Raw genomic sequence first — 20,685 nt, 5'->3', positions numbered from 1 at the left:
GCCAGGCCAGAGTTAGAGATAGGCTTTCTCTGACCAGAGGCTGTAGCATCGTGAACTGTGGCCATCGTGGGCTGGGGTTGGCTGGGCCGGGCCTAGCACCTGGGCACCCCTCAGTGGCAGCTGTCAGGGCCCCACACAGGTGGGTGTGGGCGTCACTGTGAACTTTTTCCTTTTAGGCTTTGTGACTGATTCTGACACAGACCACACGCACGAGGAGCGAGGTCGAGGGCTGGGCTCCTGGCCCAGGTCTGCTCGGAGTGAGGACCTGCAGAGGTGGGCAGGGGTCTGGTGGCTGGGCCTTCCTGGAAGGAGGGATGGGTTCATGGCAGGGTGGAGTGAGGGAGCCTGGAGAGAGGCCCCTAGGACCCTGACCTGAGTCCCCACCCTGCCTGCCAGATGGAGAAGGAGGAGGAGACGACTCGGGAGCTGCTGCTGCCCAGCTGGCAGGGTAGTGGCTCGCACGGGCTGACCATCGCTCAGAGGGACGGAGGCGTGTTTGTGCAGGAGGTGCAGCAGGATTCACCTGCCGCGCGTGCCGGCGTGGTCCAGGAGGGTGAGTGCGGCCTGCCAGCCTGGGTGGGCACTGCAGGTGCCAGAAGGATGTGGGGCCCCACCCTTCCGCCCCTCTGCCCACCCTGTGGATGGGTCCACCCCACCTCTGCAGTGTTAGGCACAGTGATTGGTGTGTCTAGAGCTCAGTTTGCTTGTGTGCACGTGGTTCTCCTGTGACTGCCCGCTTCCTGCCTGGCTGCGACACATGGCTCCCAGACCCATGGGCCTGACTGGCTCATTGCTTGCTGTTTAGGTGACCAGATCGTGGGTGCCACCATCTACTTTGACAATCTGCAGTCGGGGGAGGTGGCACAGTTGCTGAGCACCGTGGGCCACCACACTGTGGGCCTGAAGCTGCACCGCAGGGGTGACCACTCCCCTGAGCCCGGCCAGGCCTGGGCACATGAGGCCGTTGGCTCCCAAAGCCCAGAGATGATTCTGGTGAGTACTGTGGCTGGGCCTGCTTGGGTCCCCTGCTCAGCCGCCCTGCAGGGCTGCTTGCCTCATCCTTCCACACCTGTGTGGCCACCGTGCTGCCCAACGCCCTGCTTGGCTGTTTCTTCTGCTCGGTCTGATGTGGGGCTGGCGCTGCCCCATCTGGTCTTTTCTGGTCCCTTTAGAGCAGTGCACAGGGACAGTGACCATGAACCCTGGGCCCTGGTACTGGGTAGGGGGTGGCTTCGCAGGTGGCGCCCACCTGTGGCCCCAGACTCTGTTTCTGAGTCCGAGGCTGGCAGCCCCGGACCTGCAGGGGCATGGCGTGCTCCTTCCATGGCCCGTTTATGGGAGAGATGAACTGTGCTTAAAGTGAAAGTGTTAACTTAACTATAGCACTCGGCTCTCAGGCTCTGCAAAGGCGTTTCATTGTGAGGGCCCTTGGGGGCTTTTGTTCTTTTTTTTGTTTTTGTTTTTTTGGTATGGGGGATTGAACTTGGGATCTTGTGCCTTCAAGGCAGGCAGTGGAACCACTGAGCTAAATCCCCAGCCCTTTTGTTCTTTTTTTTTGGTGTGTGTGTTGAGGCAGGGACTCACTATGTAGTTCAGGTGGGCCTTGAACTGAGGGCAATCCTCCTGCTTCAGTCTCCGATTGCTGAGACTAAAGGTGTGCCCCACCATACCGGGGTGCTGCTTGATTACTCGAGCAAGCCCAAGTGTGGAGCCTGGAGAGCAGAGGGTGTGGCTGGCTCAGGCTGGCTTGGCCCCGGACTCCTCCCACCTCCTGCAGCCCAGTCTCTTGGAGCTTTTGCTCCCTGCAGTCCCTCACATGATTTTGTTTCGCCTGAGAGGTGGGCTGTTGCTTAGGCGCTCTGCCTCATGGGGACCCTGCTTCTTGGGCAGCAGTGCTGTGTCCTGTCCACAGTGGCTAGGGGCTCCCTTCGACCTGTGCTGGGTGTCTCTCTGCAGAGCGGGGCTGATGAGGAGTACCAGCGCATCTACGCCACGAAGATCAAGCCAAGGCTTCGACCAGAGGACGGGGTGTCAGGGGACCCCGGGGAGACCCAGAGCCGCACCATCACGGTGACCAGAAGGGTCACCGCCTACACTGTGGATGTCACCGCCCCTGAAGGAGCCAAGGACATCGACATCAGCAGCCCTGAGTTCATGGTCAAGATTCCAAGGCATGAAGTGACCGAAATCTCCACAGTGGATGTAGAAACCTGGCCTGGGAAGACAGTGATCAAGCTGCCCTCAGGGCCAGAGCTCCAGGGTGCAGGCACCTCGAAAGTCCAGGTCACCATGCCTGGGGTGAAGGTGGGGAGCCCGGGTATCAGTGTCAGTGAGAAGGGCCTAGACTTGGGTGGCAGGGCAGCTGTCCACATTCCAGGAGGGAATGTCCCATCTTCTCTTGGGGCTGGAGCAGCCGAGGTGGACAGTGGAAAAGTTAAAATTCCTACCTTGAAGATGCCAAAGTTTGCGGTTTCTCCAGGGCCTGAGGGCCAGGCATCTGGGGCAGGACTAAGTGTCTCTGGGGGTAGTGGGCCAGGTGTGGTCATCAGGGGGAACATCCAGGCTCCACATCTGGACAGCAGTGTTGAGGGGATCCTGAAAAGCCCCCAGGTCGCTGGGCCGCCCCTTGAGGGGGAGTTAGGCCTGAAGCGGGCCGAGCCACAGGGGAGCATTGGAGTGGATGTCTCTGTCCCCCAAGTCGAGGGCAGTGTCATGTGCCCCAGTGGGGAGGTGCGAGCCCCTGGTGTACATGTGCCCAAGTTGAAGGGGCCTCAGTTCTCACCCGGTTCAAAGGCAGAGGGAGCTGGTATCGACGTGACGCTGCCCATGGGGGAAGTGACTCTCCCAGGGGTTCCTGGAGGTGTTGGCCTGCCTGAGATTGTCCCTGGTGGGCTGGAAGTGAAGACTAAGGGTGCCAAGATGAAAACTCCTGAAATGATTATTCAGAAACCAAAAATCTCTATGCAAGATGTGGATTTGAGCCTCAGGTCCCCCAGACTGAAAGGAGATATTAAAGTTTCTGCTCCTGAGGTAAAAGGTGACATGAAGGGCCCTCAAGTGGCACTAAAAGGCTCCAAAGTGGACATAGAGGCACCAGACTTGGAGGGGACCTTGACAGCCCCCAAGCTTGGTGGCCCTTCTGGGAAGACGGGGACATGTAGGATTTCCATGGCAGATGTGGACCTGAACGTGGCTGCACCTAGAGTGAAAGGGGGTGTGGACGTCACACTCCCGAAAGTAGAAGGGAAATTCAAGGTGCCTGAAGTTGATGTCAAAGGTCCCAAAGTGGATGTCAGCGGCCCAGATGTGGAGATTCATGGCCCAGAGTGGAACCTGAAGATGCCCACGGTCAGCATTCCAGGAGTCAAGGGGGATGCCCCGCATGTGGGCGTGACTGTGCCCAAAGGGAATGCCAGTGTTTCAGGGCCAAAGGTCAACGTGGAAGCACCAGGGTTCCACATGGAGGGTTTTGGAGGGAAACTTAAAGGCCCTGATACTAAGCTGCCTGAAGTGGGTTTGAAGACACCCAAGATCTCCATGCCTGGTGTAGATTTGCATGCTGAAGGGACAGAAGTGAAAGAGTGTGATGCAACAGTACCAAAGCTTGAAGCAGAGGTTCAAGGTTCTAAAGGGGGCGTCAGTGTCCCAGATGTGGGTGTTCACGGCCCTGACTGGCACCTGAAGATGCCCAAGATGAAAATGCCCAAGTTCAGCATGCCTGGCTTCAAGGCAGAGGGTCCTGAGGTGGATGTGAACCTGCCCAAGGCTGATGTGGACTTTTCTGGGCCCAAGGTAGAGGCTGGTGTTCTGGGTGTGAGCCTTGAGGGACCAGATGGGAGGCTGAAAGAGCCTAAGTTTAAAATGCCCGGGATGAACATCAAAGCCCCCAGGGTCTCCATGCTGGATATGGACTTACACTTGAAAGGTCCTCATGCAAGGGGAGAATATGATGTCACAGTGCCAGGGGTTGAAGGTGAGATTAAAGTGCCTGATGTTGAACTTAAAACTGCCAAAGTGGACATTGATTTACCAGGTGTGGAAGCTCAGGGCCCAGACTGGCACCTAAAGATGCCCAAGATGAAAATGCCTAAGTTCAGTGTGCCTGGTGTGAAGGCAGAGAGTGCAGAAGTGGATATGAACCTGCCCAAGGCCAACATGGATGTCTCAGGCCCCAAAGTGGAGGTAGGAGTCCCAGATGTAAATGTTGAAGTCCCTGAAGGGAAGCTGAAGGGTCCTAAGCTTAAGATGCCAGAGATGATTATCAAGGGCCCCAAGATCTCCATGCCTGACGTGGATTTGCATGTGAAAGGTCCCAAGGCGAAGGGGGAATATGATGTTACAGTGCCAAAGTTGGAAGGGGACCTGAAAAGCCCCAAAATAGATGTCGGTGCTCCAGACATTGATATTCATGGTCCTGATTGGAGCCTGAAAATGCCGAAGATTAAAATGCCCAAGTTCAGCATGCCCAGTCTCAAAGGAGAGGGCCCAGAAGGGGATGTGAACCTGTCTAAGGCTGATTTGGACATTTCTGCACCAAAGGTTGATATTAGTGCCCCAGATCTGAGCCTCGAAGGACCAGAAGGGAAGTTGAAAGGCCCCAAGTTTAAGATGCCAGAGATGCACTTCAAGGCTCCAAAGATGACTCTGCCAGATGTTGACATGGATCTTAAAGGACCAAATGTGAAAGGAAATCTGGATATGTCTGTACCAAAAATAGAGGGTGAGATGAAAGTTCCAGATGTGGACATGAAAGGTCCCAAGGTAGATATTAAAGCAACAGATGTGGATGTTCAAGGCCCAGACTGGCACCTGAAGATGCCCAAGGTGAAAATGCCCAAGTTCAGCATGCCTGGCTTCAAAGCAGAGGGCCCCGAGGTGGATGTGAACCTGCCCAAGGCCGACATTGATGTCTCAGCACCCAAGGTGGACATTCAAGCCCCAGATGTGAATATTGAGGGTCCAGATGTGAAATTGAAAGGTCCAAAGTTCAGGATGCCAGAGATGAACATCAAGGCCCCAAAGATCTCCATGCCGGACATTGATCTTAACCTGAAAGGACCGAAAGTGAAGGGTGATGTGGATGTGTCTTTGCCCAAAGTGGAAGGTGAGATTAAAGTTCCTGAAGTGGACATTAAAGGCCCGAAAGTAGATGTCACTGTCCCAGAAGTGGATGTTAAAGGGCCAGATTGGCACCTGAAGATGCCCAAGGTGAAAATGCCCAAGTTCAGCATGCCTGGCTTCAGAGCTGAGGGCCCCGAGGTGGATGTGAACCTGCCCAAGGCCGACATTGATGTCTCAGCACCCAGGATGGACATTGAAGGCCCAGATGTGAATATTGAAGGTCCAGAGGGGAAACTGAAGGGCCCCAAGTTCAAGATGCCAGAGATGAACATCAAAGCCCCCAGGATCTCCATGCCTGATGTGGACTTGAATCTTAAGGGGCCCAAAGTGAAGGGGGATGTGGATGTGTCTTTGCCTAAAGTGGAAGGTGAAGTGAAGGTACCAGATGTTGGCATCAAAGGGCCCAACATGGGCATCGATGTTCCAGACGTTGATGTTCATGGCCCAGACTGGCACCTAAAGATGCCCAAGGTGAAAATGCCCAAGTTCAGCATGCCCAGCTTCAAAGCAGAGGGCCCTGAGGTGGATGTGAACCTGCCCAAGGCCGACATTGATGTCTCAGCACCCAGGGTGGACATTGAAGGCTCAGATGTGAATATTGAAGGTCCAGAGGGGAAACTGAAGGGCCCCAAGTTTAAGATGCCAAGCATGAATATACAGACACACAAAATCTCTATGCCTGATGTTGGGCTTAATCTGAAAGCTCCTAAACTTAAAACTGATGTAGATGTTTCCCTTCCCAAACTAGAGGGAGATTTGAAAGGTCCTGAGGTTGAAGTGAAAGCTCCTAAGATGGATGTGCATGTTGGTGACATTGATATTGAATATCCAGAAGGAAAGTCAAAGGGCCCCAAGTTCAAGATGCCAGACATGCACTTCAAGGCCCCCAAGATCTCAATGCCTGATGTGGACTTACACCTGAAGGGCCCCAAAGTCAAGGGGGACATGGACGTGACTGTGCCCAAGGTAGAAGGTGAAGTGAAGGTGCCTGATGTGGACATCAAAGGGCCCAAGGTGGACATCGATGTTCCAGATGTGGATGTTAAAGGCCCAGACTGGCATCTGAGGATGCCCAAGGTGAAAATGCCCGAGTTCAGCATGCCTGGCTTCAAAGTAGAGGGGCCCAAGGTGGATGTGAACCTGCCCAAGGCCGACATTGATGTCTCAGCACCCAGGATGGACATTGAAGGCCCAGATGTGAATATTGAAGGACCAGAAGGGAAACTGAAGGGCCCCAAGTTCAAGATGCCAGAGATGAACATCAAAGCCCCCAGGATCTCCATGCCTGATGTGGACTTGAATCTCAAGGGGCCCAAAGTGAAGGGGGATGTGGATGTGTCTTTGCCTAAAGTGGAAGGTGAAGTGAAGGTACCAGATGTTGACATCAAAGGGCCCAACATGGGCATCGATGTTCCAGATGTTGATGTTCATGGCCCAGACTGGCACCTAAAGATGCCAAAAATGAAAATGCCCAAGTTCAGCATGCCCAGCTTCAAAGCAGAGGGCCCTGAGGTGGATGTGAACCTGCCCAAGGCCGACATTGATGTCTCAGCACCCAGGATGGACATTCAAGCCCCAGATGTGAATATTGAGGGTCCAGATGTGAAATTGAAAGGTCCGAAGTTCAGGATGCCAGAGATGAACATCAAAGCCCCAAAGATCTCCATGCCGGACATTGATCTTAACCTGAAAGGACCGAAAGTGAAGGGTGATGTGGATGTGTCTCTGCCCAAAGTGGAAGGTGAGATTGAAGTTCCTGAAGTGGACATTAAAGGCCCGAAAGTGGACGTCACTGTCCCAGAAGTGGATGTTAAAGGGCCAGATTGGCACCTGAAGATGCCCAAGGTGAAAATGCCCAAGTTCAGCATGCCTGGCTTCAGAGCTGAGGGCCCCGAGGTGGATGTGAACCTGCCCAAGGCCGACATTGACATCTCAGCACCCAGGATGGACATTGAAGTTCCTGATCTTAATATTGAAGGGCCAGAAGGAAAACTAAAAGGTCCGAAGTTCAAGATGCCAGAGATGAACATCAAAGCCCCCAGGATCTCCATGCCTGACATTGACTTAAACCTGAAAGGACCGAAAGTTAAGGGCGATGTGGATGTTTCCTTGCCCAAAGTGCAAGGTGACCTCAAAGGCCCTGAAGTTGATATCAGAGGCCCCAAAGTGGACGTCAGTGTCCCAGATGTTAAAGGCCCAGACTGGCACCTGAAGATGCCCAAGGTGAAAATGCCCAAGTTCAGCATGCCTGGCTTCAAAGCAGAGGGCCCTGAGGTGGATGTGAACCTGCCCAAGGCCGACATTGATGTGTCAGCACCCAAGGTGGACATTGATGTTCCTGATTTAGGTATTGAGGGACCAGAAGGAAAACTGAAAGGTTCCAAGTTTAAGATGCCAAAGTTAAATATCAAAGCTCCTAAGATGTCCATGCCAGATGTTGACTTGAATTTAAAGGGACCTAAGCTAAAAGGAGAGATAGATGCTTCTGTGCCGGAACTAGAAGGTGCCCTCAGGGCTCCACAAGTCGATATTAAAGGCCCCAGTGTGGATGTGGAGATGCCTGATGTTGATGTGCAGTGTCCTGATACAAAGCTTAAGGGCCCCAAGTTGAAGATGCTGGATGTGGACTTACACCTGAAGGGCCCCAAAGTTAAGGGGGACATGGACGTGACTGTGCCCAAGGTAGAAGGTGAAGTGAAGGTGCCTGATGTGGACATCAAAGGACCAAAAATTGGCATTGATGTTCCAGATGTGGATGTTCATGGCCCAGACTGGCACCTAAAGATGCCAAAAATGAAAATGCCCAAGTTCAGCATGCCTGGCTTCAAAGCAGAGGGCCCAGAGGTGGATGTGAACCTGCCCAAGGCTGACATTGACATCTCAGCACCCAAAGCAGACATTGAAGGCCCAGATGTGAATATTGAAGGTCCAGAAGGGAAACTGAAGGGTCCCAAGTTCAAGATGCCAGAGATGAACATCAAAGCCCCCAGGATCTCCATGCCGGACTTTGATTTGCACTTGAAGGGTCCTAAGGTGAAAGGAGATGTGGATGTGTCTCTGCCCAAAGTGGAAGGTGACCTCAAGGGCCCTGAAGTTGACCTCAAAGGCCCCAACGTGGACATTGATGTTCCAGATGTGGATGTTCATGGCCCAGACTGGCACCTGAAGATGCCCAAGGTGAAAATGCCCAAGTTCAGCATGCCTGGCTTCAAAGCAGAGGGCCCTGAGGTGGATGTGAACTTGCCCAAGGCCGACATTGATGTCTCAGCACCCAAGGTGGACATTGAAGGTCCTGATGTTAACATTGAAGGACCAGAAGGAAAACTAAAAGGTCTGAAGTTCAAGATGCCAGAGATGAACATCAAAGCCCCAAAGATCTCTATGCCTGATGTGGACTTACACTTGAAGGGCCCTAAAGTCAAGGGAGACGTGGATGTGACCTTGCCAAAATTGGAAGGAGATTTGAAAGGCCCCAGTGTGAATGTGGAGATGCCCGATGTTGATCTGCAGTGTCCTGATGCGAAGCTGAAGGGTCCCAAGTTCAAGATGCCAGAAATGCACTTCAAGGCCCCCAAGATCTCTATGCCTGATGTGGACTTACACTTGAAGGGCCCTAAAGTCAAGGGAGATGTGGATGTGACCTTGCCAAAATTGGAAGGAGATTTGAAAGGCCCCAGTGTGGATGTGGAGATGCCCGATGTTGATCTGCAGTGTCCTGATGCGAAGCTGAAGGGTCCCAAGTTCAAGATGCCGGAAATGCACTTCAAGGCCCCCAAGATCTCTATGCCTGATGTTGATTTCAACTTAAAGGGACCTAAAATCAAAGGAGACATTGGCGTTTCTGCTCCAAAGCTTGAGGGAGAGTTAAAGGGTCCCGAATTTGATGTCAAGGGCCCCAGGATGGATGTTGACATCCCAGATGTAGCTGTTGAAGGCCCAGATGGCAAGTGGAAAAGTCCTAAGTTCAAGATGCCCGACATGCACTTTAAAGCTCCCAAAATCTCCATGCCAGACATTGATCTACACTTAAAAACTCCCAAGGTAAAGGGTGAGGTGGATGTAGATGTTCCCGAATTGGAAGGAGACCTAAAAGGGCCACGTGTGGACATCAAAGTACCGGATGTGGACTCGAAGGGCCCCAAGGTAGATGTAAGTGTTCCAGATGTTCATAACCCAGACTGGCACCTGAAGATGCCCAAGGTGAAAATGCCCAAGTTCAGCATGCCTGGCTTCAAAGCGGAGGGCCCCGAGGTGGATGTGAACCTGCCCAAGGCCGACATTGATGTCTCAGCACCCAAAGTAGACATTGAAGGCCCAGATGTGACTATTGAAGGTCCAGAAGGGAAACTGAAGGGTCCGAAGTTCAAGATGCCAGAGATGAACATCAAAGCTCCAAAGATCTCCATGCCTGACATTGATCTTAACCTGAAAGGACTCAAAGTGAAGGGAGATGTGGATGTGTCTCTGCCCAAAGTGGAAGGTGACCTCAAGGGCCCTAAAGTTGACCTCAAAGGCCCCAAAGTGGATGTTGATGTTCCAGATGTGGATGTTAAAGGCCCAGACTGGCACCTGAAGATGCCCAAGGTGAAAATGCCCAAGTTCAGCATGCCTGGCTTCAAAGCAGAGGGCCTGGAGGTGGATGTGAACCTGCCCAAGGCCGACATTGATGTCTCAGCACCCAAAGTAGACATTGAAGGCCCAGATGTGAATATTGAAGGTCCAGAAGGGAAACTAAAAGGTCCAAAGTTCAAGATGCCAGAGATGAACATCAAAGCCCCAAAGATCTCCATGCCTGACATTGATCTTAACCTGAAAGGACCAAAAGTGAAGGGTGACGTGGATGTGTCTCTGCCCAAAGTGGAAGGCGACCTAAAGGGACCTGAGGTTGACCTCAAAGGCCCCAGAGTGGACATCGATGTTCCAGATGTGGATGTTCATGGCTCAGACTGGCACCTGAAGATGCCAAAAATGAAAATGCCCAAGTTCAGCATGCCCAGCTTCAAAGCAGAGGGCCCCGAGGTAGATGTGAACCTGCCCAAGGCCGACATTGGCATCTCAGGACCCAGGGTGGACACTGAAGGCCCAGATGTGAATATTGAAGGTCCAGAGGCGAAACTGAAGGGTCCCAAGTTCAAGATGCCAGAGATGAACATCAAAGCCCCCAGGATCTCCATGCCAGACTTTGATTTGCACTTGAAGGGTCCTAAGGTGAAAGGAGATGTGGATGTGTCTCTGCCCAAAGTGGAAGGTGACCTCAAGGGCCCTGAAGTTGACCTCAAAGGCCCCAAAGTGGACATCGATGTTCCAGATGTGGATGTTAAAGGCCCAGACTGGCACTTGAAGATGCCCAAGGTGAAAATGCCCAAGTTCAGCATGCCTGGCTTCAAAGCAGAGGGTCCTGAGGTGGATGTGAACCTGCCCAAGGCCGACATTGATGTCTTAGGACCCAGGGTGGATATTCAAGCCCCAGATATGAATATTGAAGGTCCAGATGTGAAATTGAAAGGTCCAAAGTTCAGGATGCCAGAGATGAACATCAAGGCCCCAAAGATCTCCATGCCGGACATTGATCTTAACCTGAAAGGACCGAAAGTGAAGGGCAATGTGGATGTGTCTTTGCCCAAAGGGGAAGGTGACCTAAAGGGCCCTGAAGTTGACCTCCAAGGACTGAAAGTGGATGTTGATGTTCCAGATGTGGATGTTCATGGCCCGGACTGGCACCTGAAGATGCCCAAGGTGAAAATGCCCAAGTTCAGCATGCCTGGCTTCAAAGCAGAGGGTCCTGAGGTGGATGTGAACCTGCCCAAGGCCGACATCGACATCTCAGCACCTAAAGTGGACATTGAGGTTCCAGATGTGAATATCGAAGGTCCAGAAGGGAAACTGAAGGGTCCCAAGTTTAAAATGCCTGACTTGCACCTCAAGACACCCAATGTCTCTATGCCTGAAGTTGACCTAAATCTGAAGGGTCCAAAGCTGAAGGGCGATGTGGATGTTTCTCTGCCCAAAGTGGAAGGTGATCTCAAGGGCCCTGAAGTTGATCTCAAAGGCCCCAAAGTGGATGTCCATGTTCCAGATGTGGATGTTAAAGGCCCAGACTGGCACCTGAAGATGCCCAAGGTGAAAATGCCCAAGTTCAGCATGCCTGGCTTCAAAGCAGAGGGTCCTGAGGTGGATGTGAACCTGCCCAAGGCGGACATTGACATCTCAGCACCTAAAGTGGACATTGACGTTCCAGATGTGAATATTGAAGGTCCAGAAGGGAAACTGAAGGGCCCCAAGTTCAAAATGCCTGACTTGCACCTCAAGGCACCCAATGTCTCTATGCCTGAAGTTGACCTAAATCTGAAGGGTCCAAAGCTGAAGGGCGATGTGGATGTTTCTCTGCCCAAAGTGGAAGGTGATCTCAAGGGCCCTGAAGTTGATCTCAAAGGCCCCAAAGTGGATGTCCATGTTCCAGATGTGGATGTTAAAGGCCCAGACTGGCACCTGAAGATGCCCAAGGTGAAAATGCCCAAGTTCAGCATGTCTGGCTTCAAAGCAGAGGGTCCTGAGGTGGATGTGAACCTGCCCAAGGCGGACATTGACATCTCAGCACCTAAAGTGGACATTGACGTTCCAGATGTGAATATTGAAGGTCCAGAAGGGAAACTGAAGGGTCCTAAGTTTAAAATGCCTGACTTGCACCTCAAGGCACCCAATGTCTCTATGCCTGAAGTTGACCTAAATCTGAAGGGTCCAAAGCTGAAGGGCAGTGTGGATGTTTCTCTGCCCAAAGTGGAAGGTGATCTCAAGGGCCCTGAAGTTGATCTCAAAGGCCCCAAAGTGGATGTTGATGTTCCAGATGTGGATGTTAAAGGCCCAGACTGGCACCTGAAGATGCCCAAGGTGAAAATGCCCAAGTTCAGCATGCCTGGCTTCAAAGCAGAGGGCCCGGAGGTGGATGTGAACCTGCCCAAGGCCAACATTGACATCTCAGCACCTAAAGTGGACATTGACGTTCCAGATGTGAATATTGAAGGTCCAGAAGGGAAACTGAAGGGCCCCAAGTTCAAGATGCCAGAGATGAACATCAAAGCCCCCAACATCTCCATGCCAGATTTTGACCTGAATCTTAAAGGGCCTAAAGTGAAAGGAGATGTAGATGTCTCACTTCCGAACGTTGAAGGTGATTTGAAGGCGCCTACTCTTGACTTAAAAGGCCCAAAGTTAGATATGGATGTTCCAGATGTTGACATTCATGGCCCAGAGGGCAAATTAAAAGGACCAAAATTACAGATGCCTGACATGCATGTCAACATGCCCAAGATCTCTATGCCAGAAATTGACTTGAATTTGAAGGGCTCTAAGCTGAGAGGAGATGTTGATATCTCTGGGTCCAAATTGGAGGGTGACTTTAAAGCTCCTAAATTGGATGTGAAGGCTCCAGAAGTAGACATTTCTGAGCCTAAACTCAATATTGAAGCCAAGTCAAAGAAATCTCGTTTTAAGCTTCCCAAATTTAATTTTTCTAGCTCAAAAGTTCAGACACCTGAGGTGGATGTCAAAGTTAAAAAGCCTGATATTGATGTGTTCAGTCCAAAAGCTGATATTAATGCTCCCGATGTTGAAGTCCAAGGAAAAGTGAAAGGATCCAAGTTTAAGATGCCCTTCCTGAGTATTTCATCACCCAAAGTCTCTATGCCTGATGTGGAGCTAAATTTGAAAGGCCCTAAAGTCAAAGGAGACTTAGAGGTTGCAGGTCCTACCATGGAAGGAGATGTTAAAGTACCCAACATGGATATTCAGGCACCACAAGTCCATCTTAGTGCGCCTGATGTGGACGTTCACGGTCCTGAGTGGAACCTGAAAATGCCCAAAATGAAAATGCCCAAGTTTAGTGTTCCTGGCTTAAAAGCAGCAGGTCCTGATGTAACTGTGGATATACCAAAAGGAGACATCAACATGGAAGGTCCCAGTCTGAATATTGAGGGCCTAGACGTCAGTGTGGAGGGTCTGGAGGGAGGCTTAAAAGGCCCCAAATTCAAGATGCCTGACATGAATATTAAAGCTCCCAAGATCTCCATGCCCGAAATTGACTTAAATCTGAAAGGTCCCAATGTGAAAGGAGATGTGGATCTTTCTCTTCCCAAACTTGAAGGAGATCTGAAGGGGCCGGAAGTTGATATGAAAGGCCCCCAAATGGACATCAATCTTCCAGATGTGGATGTTCATGGTCCAAACTGGAACCTGAAGATGCCCAAGGTGAAAATGCCCAAGTTCAGCATGCCTGGCTTCAAAGCAGAGGGCCCTGAAGTGGATGTTGCTCTCCCTAAAGCTGATATTGACATTTCTGTCCCTCATGTAGACATTGAAGCACCAGATGTGAATATTGAAGGTCCAGAGGCAAAACTGAAGGGCCCCAAGTTCAAGATGCCGGAGATGAACATCAAAGCCCCAAAGATCTCTATGCCTGACATTGATCTTAACCTGAAAGGACGGAAAGTAAAAGGAGATGTGGACATTTCTCTGCCCAAAGCTGAAGGCGACCTAAAGGGAACTGAGGTTGACCTCAAAGGCCCCAGAGTGGACATCGATGTTCCAGATGTGGATGTTCATGGCCCAGACTGGCACCTGAAGATGCCCAAGGTGAAAATGCCCAAGTTCAGCATGCCTGGCTTCAAAGCAGAGGGCCCCGAGGTGGATGTGAACCTGCCCAAGGCCGACATTAATGTCTCAGCACCCAAAGTAGACATTGAAGGCCCAGATGTGAATATTGAAGGTCCAGAGGCAAAACTGAAGGGCCCCAAGTTCAAGATGCCAGAGATGACCATCAAAGCCCCAAAGATCTCCATGCCGGATTTTGATTTGGACTTGAAGGGTCCTAAGGCGAAAGGAGATGTGGACTTTTCTCTGCCCAAAGTGGAAGGTGACCTCAAAGGCCCCAGAGTGGACATCGATGTTCCAGATGTGGATGTTAAAGGCCCAGACTGGCACCTGAAAATGCCCAAGGTGAAAATGCCCAAGTTCAGCATGCCTGGCTTCAAAGCAGAGGGCCCCGAGGTGGATGTGAACCTGCCCAAGGCCGACATTGATGTCTCAGCACCCAAAGTAGACATTGAAGGCCCAGATGTGAATATTGAAGGTCCAGAAGGGAAACTGAAGGGTCCGAAGTTCAAGATGCCGGAGATGAACATCAAGGCCCCCAGGATCTCCATGCCTGATGTGGACTTGAATCTTAAGGGGCCCAAAGTGAAGGGGGATGTAGATGTGTCTCTGTCCAAAGTGGAAGGTGAGATTAAAGTTCCTGAAGTGGATATTAAAGGCCTGAAACAGGATGTTGATGTTCCAGACGTGGATGTTAAAGGGCCAGACTGGCACCTAAAGATGCCCAAGGTGAAAATGCCCAAGTTCAGCATGCCTGGCTTCAAAGCTGAAGGCCCAGAGGTGGATGTGAACCTGCCCAAGGCCGACATTGATGTCTCAGCACCCAAGGTGGACATTGATGTTCCAGATGTGAATATTGAAGGTCCAGAAGGGAAACTGAAGGGTCCGAAGTTCAAGATGCCGGAGATGAACATCAAAGCCCCCAGGATCTCCATGCCGGACTTTGATTTGCACTCGAAGGGTCCTAAGGTGAAAGGAGATGTGGATGTGTCTCTGCCCAAAGTGGAAGGTGACCTCAGAGGCCCAAGAGTGGACATCGATGTTCCAGATGTGGATGTTAAAGGCCCAGACTGGCACCTGAAGATGCCCAAGGTGAAAATGCCCAAGTTCAGCATGCCTGGCTTCAAAGCAGAGGGCCCTGAGGTGGATGTGAACCTGCCCAAGGTCGACATTGATGTCTCAGCACCCAAGGTGGACGTTGGAACCCCAGATGTGAATATTGAAGGTCCAGAAGCGAAACTGAAGGGCCCCAAGTTCAAGATGCCAGAGATGAACATCAAGGCCCCCAGGATCTCCATGCCTGACCTTGATTTACATCTACAAGGCCCCCAAGTGGGAGCTGATTTGGACATATCTTTGCCCAAAGTGGAAGGTGACCTCAAGGGCCCGGAAATTGATATCAAGGGCCCGGGTGTGTCCATTGATGCTCCTGATGTCAATATTGAAGCCCCAGAGGGAAAGTTAAAGGGGTCCAAATTTAAAATGCCTGAGATGCACATCAAAGCTCCCAAAATTTCCATGCCTGACTTTGACTTAAATCTCAAAGGGCCAAAGGCAAAGGGAGATGTGGATCTTTCACTACCTAAGGTTCAAGGTGATCCAAAGTGGCCAGAGGTAGACATTGAAGGTCCTGAATGCAAACTCAAAGGTCCTAAATTTCAGATGCCTGATGTTCATTTCAAAACCCCACACATCTCCATGAGTGACATTGATTTGAACTTGAAAACACCTAAGGTAAAGGGAGATTTGGATGTTTCCATTCCTAAAGTGGAAGGAGATTTGAAAAGCCCTAAAGTGGATATCAAAGGCCCTAAGTTGGAAATTGACACTCCAGACATTGACGTTCAGGGCCCAGAAGGGAAACTGAAGGGCCCCAAGTTCAAAATGCCTGACTTGCACCTCAAGGCACCCAAGGTTTCCATGCCTGAAGTTGACCTAAATCTGAAGGGTCCAAAGCTGAAGGGTGATGTGGACGTTTCTCTGCCCAAAGTGGAAGGTGATCTCAAGGGCCCTGAAGTTGATCTCAAAGGCCCCAAAGTGGATGTCCATGTTCCAGATGTGGATGTTAAAGGCCCAGACTGGCACCTGAAGATGCCCAAGGTGAAAATGCCCAAGTTCAGCATGCCTGGCTTCAAAGCAGAGGGTCCTGAGGTGGATGTGAACCTGCCCAAGGCCGACATTGACATCTCAGCACCTAAAGTGGACATTGACGTTCCAGATGTGAATACTGAAGGACCAGAAGGGAAACTGAAGGGCCCCAAGTTCAAGATGCCAGAGATGAACATCAAAGCTCCAAAGATCTCCGTGCCTGACATTGATCTTAACCTGAAAGGACCGAAAGTGAAGGGTGACGTGGATGTGTCTCTCCCCAAAGTGGAAGGTGAGATTGAAGTTCCTGAAGTGGACATTAAAGGGCCGAAAGTGGATGTCCATGTTCCAGATGTGGGTGTTCATGGCCCAGACTGGCACCTGAAGATGCCCAAGGTGAAAATGCCCAAGTTCAGCATGCCTGGCTTCAGAGCGGAGGGCCCCGAGGTGGATGTGAACCTGCCCAAGGCCGACATTGACATCTCAGGACCCAGGGTGGACATTGAAGGCCCAGATGTGAATATTGAAGGTCCAGAGGCGAAACTGAAGGGTCCCAAGTTCAAGATGCCAGAGATGAACATCAAGGCCCCCAGGATCTCCATGCCTGATGTGGATCTGGATTTGAAAGGCCCTGAAGTAAAAGATTTTAATGTTTCTGTCCCTAAGATTGAAGGGACTTTCAAAGGTCCTGAAGTGGATCTTAAGGGTCCAGCTCTGGATTTTGAAGGACCTGATGCCAAACTCAGAGGCCCTAATTTGAAGATGCCATCCCTGGACATATCTGCTCCTAAAGTAACTGTTCCTGATGTTGATTTGCACTTGAAGATGCCCCAAATTGGAGTTTCTGATCCCAAGTTAGAAGGTGGTGAAGTGAACCTCAGGGGGCCCAAGGTTGACTTAGAAGCGCCAAACTTAGATGTGGACATGCAAGGCCCAGGTATTAGCACTGAGTGGGACGATGTGAAAAATCCCAAGTTTAAGAAACCCAAGTTTGGATTTGGAGCAAAAGGCCCTACAGCTGACATCAAGCCATCTTCGCTCGATGTGTCCATGCCCGAGGCAGAGTTGAATGTGGAGATTCCTGAGGTTGGTACTGGTGGCAAGAGCAAGAAAAGCAAGTTTAAGATGCCTAAGCTTCACATGAGTGGTCCTAAGGTGAAGGCCAAGAAGCAGGGCTTTGACCTGAATACTCCTGGGGGCGAAATTGATGCCAGTCTCAAGGCCCCAGACGTGGACATCAGCATTGCTGGGCCGGATGCTGCACTCAAAGTTGACGTGAAATCTCCCCGCTCCAAGAAGACTATGTTTGGGAAAATGTACTTCCCAGATGTAGAGTTTGACATTAAATCACCCAAATTTAAAGCCGAGGCCTCCCTCCCCAGCCCCAAGATGGAAGGTTCAGTCCAGGCACCCGATCTGAATCTCTCTTCACCGGGGATCAATGTGGAGGGTCCAGATATTAAGGTGAAGGCCCCCAAATTCACAATGCCAGGTGTGGATGTCTCAGGGCTGAAGACAGAAGGGGACTTGAAAGGCCCCAAGGTGCAGGCCAACTTGGAGGCACCTGGAGTCACCATTGAAGGCCCAGATTCCAAAGTCAAAGCACCTTCTTTCAGCGTTTCCACCCCTCAGGTCTCCATGCCCGATGTGAATGTTAATTTGAAAGGACCAAAGATACAGGCTGATGTCCCCAGTGTGGGACTCGAAGGACCAGATGTAGATCTGCAAGGTCCAGAAGCGAAAATCAAGTTCCCCAAGTTTTCAGTGCCCAGGATCGGTGTCCCTGCTGTCACCATGGAGGCGGGGGGCACTGAGGCTGGGGTCCAGCTGCCCTCTCTCAAGGGGGCCCCGAGTGCTCCAAACATCAGGCTCCAAGGGCCTGGGGTCACTCTGGTGGGGCCGGGCGTGGACTTGCCTTCCATGAACCTGTCTGAAGTCTCTGGGCCTGACCTTGATCTGAACTTGAAAGGACCAAGTCTGAAGGGAGAGCTGGGTGCCTCTGTTCCCAGTGTGAGGGTGCACAGCCCAGGTCTTGCCCTCGGAGGTGGTGCCGGGAAGGTGCAGATGGGAGGAGATGCCGTGAAAGTGCCAGGTGCCGATGTTGGAGCCCCAGATGTGACACTGCAGGGACCAAGCCTGCAGGGAGACCTGGCTGTCTCGGGTGACATCAAGTGTCCTAGGATCTGCACAGGTGCCCCTGAACTGAGCGTGGAAGCACCAGAAATTGGAATGAAACTTCCCCAAATGAAGCTCCCCCAGTTTGGCATCTGTACACCAGGGTCCGACACGGATGTCGGCATCAAGGGGCCACAGGTTGCTGGAGGGCTAAAGGGGAAGGGCGTGGACATGAGTCTGAAAGGGCCACAGCTCTCCGCACCTGACGTGGACTTTAACATTCAGGGACCAAAAGTGACAGGCAGCCTGGGGGCCCCTGGAGAGGTGAAAGGGGCTCTTCAGGGAGTCAGCATTCAAGGCCTGGAAGGAAACCTGCAGGCCCCTGCACTGCCGACGGCCCGAGGTGGCGTGGATCTGCCTGGTGTGACGGTGATGCTCCCAGCAGGGCAGATTGCCAGTCCTGACATCAGAGGGGGCCTGAAGGCCTCCGGGCTGGGTCTCCACGGGGCTGCTCCTGAGGTCAGCGTCAAGGGGCCTTCCCTCTGTGTGGCCTCCCCCGAGTCTGATGTTGGTGTCAGCTTGAAGGGCCCGAAAGTCAAAGGCGGCATGGACATGTCAGGGGGTGTCGGCGCCCCTGACATCAGCCTGGGGGAGGGCTGTCTCGGTGCCAAAGGCTGTGGGGCAGAATGGCAGGGGCCCCAGGTCTCCTCAGCTCTCAGCTCAGGCCTCCACTTCTCTGGACCGAAGTCAGAGGGAGGCATGAACGGGGGCGAGCTCGGGCTGAGTGTGTCCGGGCCCCAGGGCCCCATGCAGAGTGGGTCTGGGAGAGTAACATTCCCCAAGATGAAGATCCCCAAGTTCACCTCCGGCCGGGAGCTGGTTGGCAGAGAAGTGGGCGTGGATGTCGCCTTCCCCACGGTGGAAGCCTCCGCGCAGGCTGGTGCCACAGGGGGCGAATGGGGAGAGGCTGAGGTGAAGCTGAAGAAGTCCAAGATCAAGATGCCTCGGTTCACCTTCTCCAAGCCCAAGGGCAAGGGCAGTTCCTCGGGCTCTCCAGAGGCGTCTGTCTCGGAGTCCAGAGGGGACCTGAAGAGCTCCAAGGCCAGCCTGGGCTCTCTGGAGGGAGAGGCAGAGCCCGAGGTGCTGTCCCCCAGAGGCAAGTTCTCCCTGTTTAAGAGCAAGAAGCCGCGCCCCCGCTCCGGCTCCTTCAGCGAGGACAGAGAGCCTTCTGCTCCTTCCACTCCGACAGGGACTCTAGAGTTTGAGGGCGGTGAGCTGTCGCTGGAAGGAGGGAAAGCGAAAGGCAAACACGGCAAGCTGAAATTCGGCACCTTTGGCGGGTTGGGCTCAAAGAGCAGAGGTCACTACGAGGTGACTGGGAGTGATGAGGACGCAGGCAAGTTGCAGGGCAGCGGTGCATCCCTGGCCTCCAAGTCCCGACTGTCCTCCTCCTCTAGCAATGACAGCGGGACGAAGGTGGGGATCCAGCTTCCCGATGTGGAGCTGGCCGTGTCCGCCAGGAAGGAGTAGCCCGAGCCCGTGACCACGCCCGTGCAGGCAGCAGCCTTGGGGCGCCGTGTGTAAAGGCCAGAGCTTCCCGGCGGCCTCAGAGAGCGCAGAGCGGCCAGCGCCACCTTGGGCTCAGGATGCCACGCTCCGTGAAGAGCTCTGGTTTGCCGGCCCTGGGCAGAGCCAACAGTGTTTGCCTTAAGATTGCAGTTTTCTTTCTCTGTTTTTGCATTGAACGCTGAGAGCGCCTGTTTACTAAGCAAGCTTTTGTGTTTATTACCCTCATTTGTACTGAACATTGTTAATTGTTGGGATAATGGACACCCACGACTTTCGGGGCTTCTGTTGGTGGGGACGGGGAGCGGCAGGGCTGCCCAGTCTCTGCTCCTGAGAGGGGACCGGTGGCAGCAGTCACCCCCGGCATAGCCCAGGACAGCTGGCAGCCGCGGGTGTCTGCTGAGCTCTTGCATAGCCTTCCCCAGGTGGCGGTTGGCAGTCCCACCAGCTTGGTGTCAGGAGAGGGAACCGGGATCTGTGTGCAAGTTACTCAGCCTGCTGGGGACACCAGGGACTTCCATCCATGTTTTGTAAGAAATGTTTCCTTCATGACCATCACGCTCCTGATGATAGTTCTGATTTCTTTTAACAAATGTTACCATGACTGAGAAAATTTCTGGCACTTTAATGGCAAAATTGTTTGAGAATGTAAGGAAGTGGATGCTGTACAAGGTAAATAAAGCTGTGTATTAACCCTGACGTTCATGCCTCGGCCTTCTGTGTTTGAGGAGCCACCTGTTGCTGAGCTGGTGTGGAGGAGCCCCTGCCCCATGCCAGTTGCCATGCCTGGCAGAGATGGGACCACTTGCTTGGCGGGTGCATCCTCAGCACCTGGGGAAGGGACTCCCAGGACCCACTGCCCTGCACCCTGAGACACAAACTCCGCACTCAGACATGGTTCCCCAGGGGGCCAAGGACTGGGCTAGCAAAGTGCCACAGCCTCCTCTTGGCCTGGCTGCACCTGCTCAGGGCCTGTGGTGCCACCTGCCTGGCACCCTCTCTGAAGTGTGGATGTGATCAAGGGCTGGGCCTTGTTCTGGTCCCCGATGCTGTGTCTGAGCCGACCATGGTGGAAGCCTCTTCCCTGAGCCTCTCTCGACTTCCGGGTCTGAACTGGTCTGGTGTGAGGGGAGCCTTCGGGCCCCGGGT

The 20,685-nt window shown here is 52.6% G+C and overlaps 1 protein-coding gene across 5 annotated transcripts in view; it reads left to right on the top strand.

Moving 5' to 3' along the window:
- The window catches only part of Ahnak (AHNAK nucleoprotein), a 30,835-nt gene extending 10,600 nt beyond the window's left edge, over window positions 1-20,235 (top strand). For all 5 annotated transcript variants that reach the window (XM_087203816.1, XM_087203813.1, XM_087203814.1 and 2 more), the window contains exons 2-5: window positions 177-273; window positions 397-553; window positions 806-993; window positions 1,957-20,235. In XM_087203816.1, the coding sequence (XP_087059942.1) occupies window positions 397-553; window positions 806-993; window positions 1,957-19,500 (17,889 nt within the window). In that variant the 5' untranslated portion in view covers window positions 177-273 and the 3' untranslated portion in view covers window positions 19,501-20,235. The remainder of the gene's footprint in view (window positions 1-176; window positions 274-396; window positions 554-805; window positions 994-1,956) is intronic.
- The last annotated feature ends 450 nt before the right edge of the window (window positions 20,236-20,685 follow it).

This window comes from Heterocephalus glaber, unplaced genomic scaffold, assembly GCF_053883595.1.
Source record: "Heterocephalus glaber isolate CG9 unplaced genomic scaffold, H.glaber_assembly_v1.0 deba00001806, whole genome shotgun sequence".
NCBI classification, from domain to species: Eukaryota; Metazoa; Chordata; class Mammalia; order Rodentia; family Bathyergidae; genus Heterocephalus; species Heterocephalus glaber.
This window is presented reverse-complemented; position numbering and strand designations above follow the sequence as displayed.